Raw genomic sequence first — 10,432 nt, 5'->3', positions numbered from 1 at the left:
TTTCTGCTTCATCTCTGCACTCCTCTCCATTATTTCTCTTCTACCTCTTCTCCACCATTGTCGATCCCTCATACGGTCATACCTCTCCATTCGAAGTTCATAAAAAATAATCAGCAATTGCTATGGCTGGGGTAAAGCAATTGCCTGTTGGATCTGGATCTTCTTCAAATTCAAGGTTTTTTTTTCTTTCTAAATTTTCAACAAGACCACAATAACTAACATCCCACAACACAAAAGAAACTATATTATTGCAACAGCTCGGGTTTTCACGAACTGACCATCAAGGAAGCCCAAAATTCAAAATTTACCAAAAAAGGAACAAAAACGCTAAGGTTCGTAAGTTCACCTTCAATTGTACGATTTTGGAGACGAAATTTGAATGCGCGTGGATGAAGTCACCTATTTCCACAAGAAAAGCGCTGATGATGTCATGAACCAGTACAATTGTGGTTGAAGCAGCAGTAATGGAAGAGAGAGGAATTGAAATACGGTACAGAGAAGAGAAGGGTTAAGGGTTTTGTGAAAAAAAAAATGAAATCCTTGTTTAGGTGGCAAGTGATGATGACGTGTCCAATATTTTAGGAGGAAAACCAACTTTAGGTTGTCAACGTTTTTAACGTTGACTTTGTAGCAGGTAACCGGTCATCTAGGCTTAATAATAGTAGTTGGGTCATAAATGTTGGATTATTTAGAAATATCGCATAGGTAGGCTTAATTAAAGAAAATCGGGCAAAGGTTGGATTAATAATTACAAATTTTCCTTGACTTTGTAGCAGGTAACCGGTCATCCAGGCTTAATAATAGTAGTTAGGTCATAAATGTTGGATTATTTAGAAATATCGCATAGGTATGCTTAATTAAAGAAAACCGGGCAAAGATTGGATTAATAATTACAAATTTTCGATTATTATATGCCACTTAAGGGTGAATACCGCCTATAGCAGGTTAGTAACTTGTTAGGCTTAATAATAGTAGTTGGATCATAAAGGTTGGATTATTTATAAATATCGCATAGGTAAGCTTAATTAAAGAAAATTGGGCAAATATTGGATTAATAATTACAAATTTTCCTATATATGTTAGATTTTCCTTATTTTTTCTGTATATATTTGCGTGTAAATTTAAATTTCGTAATAGACATGTACTCCGTTCAAGAAAGTACTCAAACAAAACCCCAAAGATATTTTCTCTCTTCAAAAGTCAAACCGCTATTCGCAGCTGCTCTTCATTCCTAAAACCCTCTAACAAAACCACCATGTTATAGTTGTATTATCACCTCTAATCGGCGGCGCCTTTTCCCTTTTAGGTTTTCAATTGGGACTTCCAACCGCCTCTCCTTCTCCGTCGCTGCTATTCTCGGTGTTCACGACATTGTATAGCTTCTTTTCCTTGTCTCTTTTCTTCACTTTTTTGTATTTATCGATTGTTTTTTGGGATTTTTCTGTTGATTTTATTTGTCTTTTTATACGTCCAATTATCCAGTAAGTGTTTAAATACAGTATGTTGCTTGATATAACGTTTCAAATGATAAATATCGCTGTTAAAAAAATGAATATTTTGGCTTTGTTTTTATGTCTAATTAGTCTATACCCACTTCATAATTGTAGTTGAAAATATTATCCTTTTTTTTCAATTTATTTTTATTCAAATGACTATATTTTGGGGGTTGATTTGTTTTTTTAGGGAGGGAGCAGGGTAGAAAAGAGCAATAAATTAACGGCATAACAAAATTTAGTTTGATTGAATATATTTTATGAGTTTGATTGAACAAGAATATGGAAAATTTTATTTATTTATTTGAATTCTGGAGGTTGAGGAAATGTAGGTGGTGGTTTTTTCATGAGAAATGTACTAGTTTAAATCTGAACCACCATGCCTTCAGAATTTTGATGATTAACAAGGCCTCAATACCGTTGAACCTCGTGAACCATTCTGCCTAACTTCGTAAGCTTTTGTTTGTAACCAATTTATGTTAGGATGGAAAACTATGAAAGTGGGGCTTCTCCCTCCCCCAGGGCGCGTGCCCCTCCTCCCCTTACACAGGGACAAACCTGATATTTGCATGCGTTTTTGGGTGAATTAAAGTTCATAAGTTGGGTGATAAGAGATGATGTGTTTCAAGCTTTGCTTAAGGTATGTGGAAATTAGATGTTTTGAACTTTGGATATGATATGTGGAAATTAGATGTTTCAAACGTTGGATATGAAATTAGATATTCGAACTTTTAGTGTGGAAATTAGATGGTTCAAACTTTTAATAGCTTGATGATTCCAATTTTGGATATGGTATACAGAAATTAGATGGATTCACTAATCATGAGCTATTATTAAGGAAACCCGCCGCAAAATTATCTGGGTCATTGCTGCAAAGTGAAGCGTATATCAAGTCTATTTAGGACGCCGATCCTCTCTCTCTCCCCCCCTCTCTTTCCCTATTTCGTGACAGTTCACTCAAGATAAGAATGCTTTCGACTCTAAAAATTGCTAAGAGATTTGTGTGTTTTTGGCCTCGAGGAGCTAGACATGTTTATGGTGTTCATCAAAATATCAATAGCCATACTCAATCAATTGGTCCTTTCTTTTGCACTTTTTCGGAGTCACCAAATGCCGATACCCTCAATGTTTTTGAGTCACCAGAGCTTCCTAATTGGGTTAAGTTTTGTGAACATGAAAACCCTTCTATTGTAGAAGCAGATGATGATTTTGTTTTACCCAAAATTTCCATATTGGCCGACACCCAAAAGCTATATGCTGATCATGGTAAGCATGTCAAACGCATGGTAGGTGAAATTGTGGATAGTGACGTCAATAGGTTGGCAGAAGTTTTGAAGAGATTGTTTGAGTCTCCCACTGCTGTTGGCTATGCCCTTGCTGAGTACGACCGAATTGATTTATCCGAGAGCTTGGTTGAAAAGATTTTGCTGAAATTTTGTAATGACTGGATCCCTGCATTTGGGTTTTTCAAATGGGCGAAAGGTCAAACTGATTTTATGCCTTCAGAGAACTGTTACAATTTGATGGTTGATATACTGGGGAAGTCAAAGAAATTTGAATTAATGTGGGAGTTGCTCGAGGAGATGCATAAGTTGGGAGGGTTAGTTTCAATTGTCACAATGAGTAAAGTTATCAGAAGACTTTGTAGAGCTAGGAAATGTGATGATGCTGTTGAGGCATTTAAGAAATTTGAGCACTTTGGCCTGATTAAAGACACTTCAGCAATGAACATACTAATGGATTCTTTGGTGAAAGAAAGGGATGTTGAGCGGGCTCAAAATATATTTTTGGAGTATAAGGATGAAATAGCCCTGAACTGTCGCACTTTCAATATCTTGATTCATGGTTGGTGTAAAGCCAAGAAATATAACGAAGCAAGAAAAGTATTGGAAGAGATGGAAAAAAACATGGTTGTCTTCCTGACGTGGCATCGTATACTTGTTTTGTTGAGTCATATTGCCAAGCAAAAGATTTCAGGAAGGTTGATGAGATTTTGAATGAAATGCAGCAAAAAGGTTGTCCCCCTAATACAGTGACTTATACTATTGTGATGCTTGCTTTGGGGAAAGCTAAAGAAATAAATGAATCCTTGGAGATCTATGAGAAGATGAAGCAAAATGGCTGCGTTCCTGATGTTGGGTTCTACAGTGCCTTGATTTTCATCATGAGCACTTCCGGAAGGTTTAAGGATGCTTGTGATATTTTCAATGATATGCCAAAGCAGAATGTTGCTCCTGATGTCTTGACATACAATACCATGATCTCTGCTGCTTGTCATCATTCAAAAGAAGAATATGCTCTTGAATTACTCAAAGAAATGGAGGAGAAATCTTGTAAACCCAATGTTACGACTTATACACCATTGCTGAAAATGTGCTGTATGAAGAAGAGAATGAAGGTGCTCAAGTATTTGATAGATGACATGTTTTTGAAAAATGTAAGTGTTGACTTCTCAACATATTGCCTTCTGGTGGATGGGTTATGTAAGAGTGGGAAACTGGAGCATGCATGTTCCTTCTTTGAACTAATGGTCTTAAAAGGAATGGTTCCTGGGGATAACAGATACCTGTCGTTGATTAAAAAACTTGAGCAGAAAGGCATGACGAAAGCAAAGCAGCAGATTGAAAGCTTAATGTCAAAGGCAAAATTATCACCCGCTTAGTAGGACTTATGGTCAAAGATGATGGTTGCAATTGTGACTAAGGTGGTAGAGTTTATAGCGGAACTCATTCTAAGTTCCCACTTTCTGCTTTTTTTGCGTATTATAACATGATTACATGACACATATCACTAGTTCTTGATATTCGGTTGCCGAAGAAGCGTTGCAAAATGGAGAATCTGAGCTTGAAGTGATTTGGTCGTTAGAAAGGATTTTTGTTTTTTGTAATTTGCTCGAGTTTCGTTTTATTCTGACGTGTTCCTGTGCTTTTACAAGTACTCAAGTGTTTTTTTTTTCTGTTCTTTTGTAGGCTTACCTGTTCCATTGTTTCAGTTTGTCATTAATGATTAATTGCATCCAGTATTCCAGTTAACAGATCTTGGATTATCAACCTGTTGATAGTTTGATACATTTCTGTCTATTTTTTGGCTCGGTTTCCACGAGATAATAATCTAGTACCTGTCATTTATAGATCATGTCATTAATAATTGAGTAAATGAAGTAAAAAGCAAAAAGGGGGAAATCTGGCCTAGTGGCCTGTTACATACTTGCATGAATTTTGGAAGCTGTTTCTCCTTGCCATCCCCTATTCTCTTTCTTCTGTTTCCCTGATCCACTTCTCTTATGTTCTCTATTTAATGGACAATGTACTTGAAAGGCTCCTCTTTAAGTTGGATACTGCTTTGCTCTAAATTGAGAGGCACTATTCCGCCAAAACAACTGCCTCCGATTCCTCTGTTGCTTTGCCCACTACTTCAACCGCCTTCCTGCACTTTGATTTGGCTGTTAATTTACCTTAATTCTTTTTAACCTCGGAAAAATTAGAGAGCATAAAACTTGAGCTGCATTTGTAGTTGAGAATCTTGATTCTTTCGATTTTTTATGGTGGAAAGAGATTTGGTTTTGTGGACTTGTGGTGGTGAATCTGGTAAATTTTTGGTGAAAGGTGATGAGATGGGGTGGCTGACTGGCTTAAGATGACTGATGGTTTATGACTTTATGTTGCCTCCTTGATATAGTATAGGTTTGGGATAGAGTGTGTTCTTGTTGTTTCAGAGGCTGATATTATAGGTTTGGGGATGATGATGGTGATCGGTGAGAGTTGTTAGATATTTGGTTAATAGTATTTCGTGTCAGGTTCTTGTGAGCAACATTCAAGTGCAGTGCAGCAACAGTTTCGATTTCATGTGCAGGCATAATGGAATTCAATTCATTTGCAGAAGAATGAATGGATGGGTGGCTATGGAGGAGAAATTAATATTATTGTAATCTACTTTCTAACAAACACCACTTATGTCACTTTCTAGCATTTCAATGGGTGATAAATAATATCTTCAAACATTACTATCATGTTCTTATCACGTTTCCAGTGTCTTATTGAAGACTGTGCCTCTGTTGTTGAAACCAGATTGATCTAAGCAATACTCGTGTTCCATTTTGGGCTTCTTTCAATGTCGAAAAGGCCAATTCAATGGAATGATCAGGTAGATCTTGTGTCATCAGATGATGAAGCAGCAGATATGGAGGCAGATGGTGGTTCTTCTGGGCAAAAGCAAACCACATATGTTTTTAACTATCAGCCTGCCGATGAAAAACCTTCTGAAGGTACATGATTGTTTGTATTTTTTTTTTTAATATTTTGATGAATGAACTATTTGTGGTTCCTCTCTTAAGATTTGAAAAACTATAATTGTGTGATGGTTGCCTTTGTATATCTTTGCATAATTTCTTTTTAGGCAAATGATAATCATAATCCTGGGTCTCCTGGCAGTGATGATTTAGCAGTATTTAGTATTAATGGTGTATTATAATGATTTAGCAGTACTTGTGATGATTTAGCAGTACTAATGATGTATTATAATGATTTAGCAGCAGTAATGATGATTTAGCAGTATTCACTATTCACTGTAAAGCATTTTTTGTTAGAACGAATCAACACCACTTCCATATGCCCAATTACTACACATACTTGCAATGTCTGCATGGAAGCAGCTCTCTTCCCGTCAGCAAAATCACCACGAGACCATTAGTAGTGCGGCTAGTGCCCCTACGGATACATGATCGGCATATAAAATCACTTGCTTGCCTGCAGTCTGCCGGTGACCCGGTCACTACATACGTGATATACGGGCTGGAGAAGAAATGAAAAATTGTTTGGCATGTAAAAAAAGGGTCAGGGAAGAGAATTTGATTGTTTATTCAGAACAGAAAAAGTAATTACTATAGTCTACAGTCTACTTTGTTTTGCTAGTTTTGAAGTGTCTGAATAGTTGAGAGATTCTTGATAATTTATCGACAATGTCTATGATCTTTTTAACTCCTAAAGTATTTCCCTGGTAATATCCTATAGAGGTTTTTATTTTATATTTTATTGTTCTTTCAAGCACATTTTATCTTTGAATTTACTGTCTGTTGTACTATCTATATTTCTGAATTTAAGATTGCAACAGCTGATATTTAAAATGTGCTTCACATGGTAGTGGTACAGATAGAATGGTGAGAAGGGCAAAGATGTATCAGGAATACATGAAGAAGGTCCCCGTTCCATGTCAACGTGGCTCAATCATTCTATGTAATTCGTGGATGGGATTGGCGAAATCAATAAAGGAGCTATATGGGCAGCCACTGCACTACCTGACAAACATTCTCCTAAAACAGTGGGACCAAGCGAGATTTGAAACCGGTGAAGATTACCAGCCGTTGGACACCATTATTCATCCTCTTAAAGCAGAAGCAACCATCTGGTTCGTGGAGGATGTCCATCGTCGCACAGCTTCATACCATCAATTGTCAAAACTCTGGCTGGGAGATCCATTGCACCATGCTTTCATAGATCCTATCTTCCCTAAAATATGACAATAATTAGTCTGTTTCTTTCTCAGTCCTCTCTTGGGTGTATGCCGTGAATTTTGTCCTGTAAATTAATGGTGGATTCTCTGTACTGAATTCGGCGGGAACAAGTGTATGAAGCTTGCAGACTTACTAATCCAAGTTTGGGTTATGAAGTAACCTAGCTACTTGGTCAATTTTAACTGATCCAAAGAATTCATTTTATTAGATATAGATGGTGTAATTTGAGCTTAGTAATGTAACGTTTTAAGTAGCAAAGGGAGAAAAGGATTAAAAAAACAAAAGTTGGGCATGTTGAATGCTGTAATCACAGGCTGAATCACGCATCTGCATTAGCAGAAAAGCATAAAATATGGAAAGTTGACCCGTATTAACTGGACTCTGTTACGGGTATGTCAGAGTGGCAAACATAAGAGCACGGACAAAAAAACATTACCATCGTGAAACAAGCTATGAAATAAATTGTACTAATGGATATGTGAGATTCGCCTTGGATGATGTAAAAATGGCACAAAAGGGAAAATCATATAGACATTAAGTTTCAATTTCGAGTACCACTTCAAATTTTTATCAAATACATATTATACTATTTGTGTCAGTCTTAATGTACGAGATTTTTTTTTTGAGGGAAAAATGTATGGTACTTCTATAAATAAAACAACTAATAAAAGAGTGCATTATTAGATTATATAAAAATATTTACTTTGTCTAATGAAAATAATAATAAATATATAAATAGGGATTGGTTATTATGAAAATGATAAATAACATTTGTAAACAATGTTAATAATTAAAAAGTTACTCCCTCCGTTTCTTTTTGTTTGTTACGTGTTCCTTTTAGGGCGTTTCACAATGTTTGTTACATTGGAGAATCTTTCCTTTTATGAACTTATTATATTATATTTTTTGTGCTATCTTTTAATTTTAATTGGTCCAATTTTTTCAACTCATTAAATTTCTTTACAATTTTGTTTTTTTTTTACATGAGATGAAACTAACAAGAAAAAAAGGAGAAAAAACTAAAAAACATCTACTGAAGACACCACCAGTCGGATACCAAGTTGTGCTTTATGATGCGCAGCTTCAACGACCTGTCTGTCCGCCTTGTATACCAAGCAAGATTTGAATGTTGACCCTTGATGCAGGAGTTGTTGGAGAGTCTATTTTATTGTTATATCTTGAATTGAGTCTCCCTTTAACAGAGAAACCAAGTTATAAGAATCTATAAAAACAACAATGTTAGTAAAACCTCTTGCTGCTGCCCATGAAAGACACTTCAGGCATGCCAAAGCTTCAGCATGAGTGGCCGAAGCTGCCGAACCAAAGTCACAACCGCCTTTTCCAATATAAAGATTCGATGGACTTTTAGCCAAGTACCAACCCATTCCAGCTCGTTTTGAGCCACCTTGCCAAGCTGCATCAGAAAACAAAGTGTGCTCTGGTTCTTCAGAGAGCTCAGAACCGATAGAGACAAAATGAAATCTTGGTGGAGATTGATGACTAAGCTCTGGAGGATGCAAAAAAGCTACGATATTGTTGTTGTCGTTCAGAAACTTCCTGTGTACTTCCATTGAATTAGAGACCTGTAATAGGATTTGATGATGATCGACACCCTGGTCTTGTGAATCCTGTTATTGCGAGCCATCCAAAGTTCCCAAAGAGTGATTACAAAGTAAATTAACCTGTCACTCTTAATTCCGTCCATGCTATAAAAGAGCTGGATATAGTTAGAGACCCAATCTGTAATTGGAACATCTTTGTTGCTGTCTGAGTCTATACTCAATAACCCCTGCTGCCACACTAGTTTCGATAATACACAGAATCTAAAAACATGTTCTGTCGATTCCAAAGGCTCACCACACTCATCACAAATCTTATCCACGTCCATACCTCTATGAAAAATCTGTTCCTTAACTGCTAACCCCTCATAAGATAGTCTCCACATAAAATATTTTCACTTCGGTAACGTGTGAAGACGCCACAAAAGCATGTAGAATACTCCATGATCTTGAGGTACATTATTCTCATCACAAATCCTGGTGGAGATTGATGACTAAGCTCTGGTTCTTTACAATTTCCCAAGTATGTTAAGTTAGCAATATGTGTGTTTTTCTATTATTGGTTCATTTTGATAAATAAAACATTTTATTGGTTGTTGTAATGATTAGTGGATTGAGGTTTTACTTGGGTTTATTTTTTAATAAAAAATGGAAGCTGATTTTTAATAAAAGAATCTTTATTATACGTTAATAAACGTGTAAAAGTCCAAACGTAACAAACAAAAAGAAACGGAGGGAGTAGTAGATGTCTAAGACAAAAGTAAATATTTTAATAACTTAGCGTATTTTGTATCTGTTGGGTAAGTGATTTTACTATGTATTTCATTTCAATTTTGTTTAAGAAATATACAATTATATTGATCATACGCACTATACATGTTTAAGTGTCACTAATGTGTTTAGATGTGAATTTCCATAACTTTGATTGATTCGTGTACTGGGTAGAGTATAAATAAATTAGTGGACATTTTATTAAATGAGTTTCCTTATTATCTTTGTTTATATGATGTTCTACATCCAGCTTTTGCACCATTGACTAAATGGCTAAATAATAGTAATGAGGTTTCTCTCTTAGTGTAGCCATTTTCTAAATGTTTTTACTATTACTTTTTTAACCCCGGCCTGTCCAACAACTTTTGCCCATGGGCGCCCTTGTGGCCCATGTTGCTACCTTGCTGCCTAGCGATAGTGTAATACCCAGCATTTTTAATTAATTATAAATATATTTGATTATATTTATAAAGCATTTCTATAGATTTTATAAATTAAAGTTGCATTTGAATATTTTATTTAAATGTATTTTTTAAAAGTATTTATTATTTTTAATTGGAGCGTAAAGCGGTTTTATTTCTAATTGGGTAATTTTAATTGGATTTTGAAAAGTAAAACGAATTTTAAAATATTCTATCCCAGTTCAATTCCAAATAATTAACCAAGCCCAAATTGTATTTAAAGAAGCCTGAAAGGGAATCCTAAAGTCTAGCCCATCTTGGAATTTCATAAGCCTATAAATATAGGTGATCACCCTCAAAATCTCTCACTAATATTCATTAAACACAAAAGCAAAACCCTAACCCTAATTCTCTCCTTTTTCCGTCAAATTTCTGTTTGGCCTTATTTCTCCTACATGCGTTCGTTTTCAGATAAAAGTTCCTTCTCCAAACTTGTAGATCTCAAAAAATTAAAAAGCTAATAAAAGAGTGCATTATTGTACATAAAAATAATTACTCTGTATAATGAAAATAATAATAATATATAAATAGGGAGTGGTTATTATGAAAATAATAAATCTTTTTCAAAAAAATAAATCAAGAGTATAGATATGATAAATAACATTTGTAAACAATGTTAATAATTAAAACGTTAGTAGA

At 35.3% G+C, this 10,432-nt stretch overlaps 2 protein-coding genes across 2 annotated transcripts; both read left to right on the top strand.

Moving 5' to 3' along the window:
- Nucleotides 1-1,120: 1,120 nt before the first annotated feature.
- Nucleotides 1,121-4,561, top strand: LOC110779693 (pentatricopeptide repeat-containing protein At3g22670, mitochondrial-like). Its single transcript, XM_056830996.1, is given in 3 exon segments — nucleotides 1,121-1,373; nucleotides 2,784-3,394; nucleotides 3,397-4,561. Coding segments are annotated over 2 exon segments (1,164 nt in total). The 5' UTR covers nucleotides 1,121-1,373; nucleotides 2,784-2,989; the 3' UTR covers nucleotides 4,156-4,561.
- An 835-nt stretch (nucleotides 4,562-5,396) lies between these two features.
- LOC130462540 (protein RDM1-like) lies at nucleotides 5,397-7,211 on the top strand. The gene is made up of 3 exons (XM_056830997.1): nucleotides 5,397-5,417; nucleotides 5,561-5,757; nucleotides 6,641-7,211. Exons 2-3 carry the CDS (start codon nucleotides 5,604-5,606, stop codon nucleotides 7,006-7,008), a joined length of 522 nt encoding a protein of 173 aa, XP_056686975.1. The 5' UTR covers nucleotides 5,397-5,417; nucleotides 5,561-5,603; the 3' UTR covers nucleotides 7,009-7,211.
- Nucleotides 7,212-10,432: the final 3,221 nt, after the last annotated feature.

Source organism: Spinacia oleracea, chromosome 6 (assembly GCF_020520425.1).
Source record: "Spinacia oleracea cultivar Varoflay chromosome 6, BTI_SOV_V1, whole genome shotgun sequence".
Classification (NCBI taxonomy): Eukaryota; Viridiplantae; Streptophyta; class Magnoliopsida; order Caryophyllales; family Amaranthaceae; genus Spinacia; species Spinacia oleracea.
This window is presented reverse-complemented; position numbering and strand designations above follow the sequence as displayed.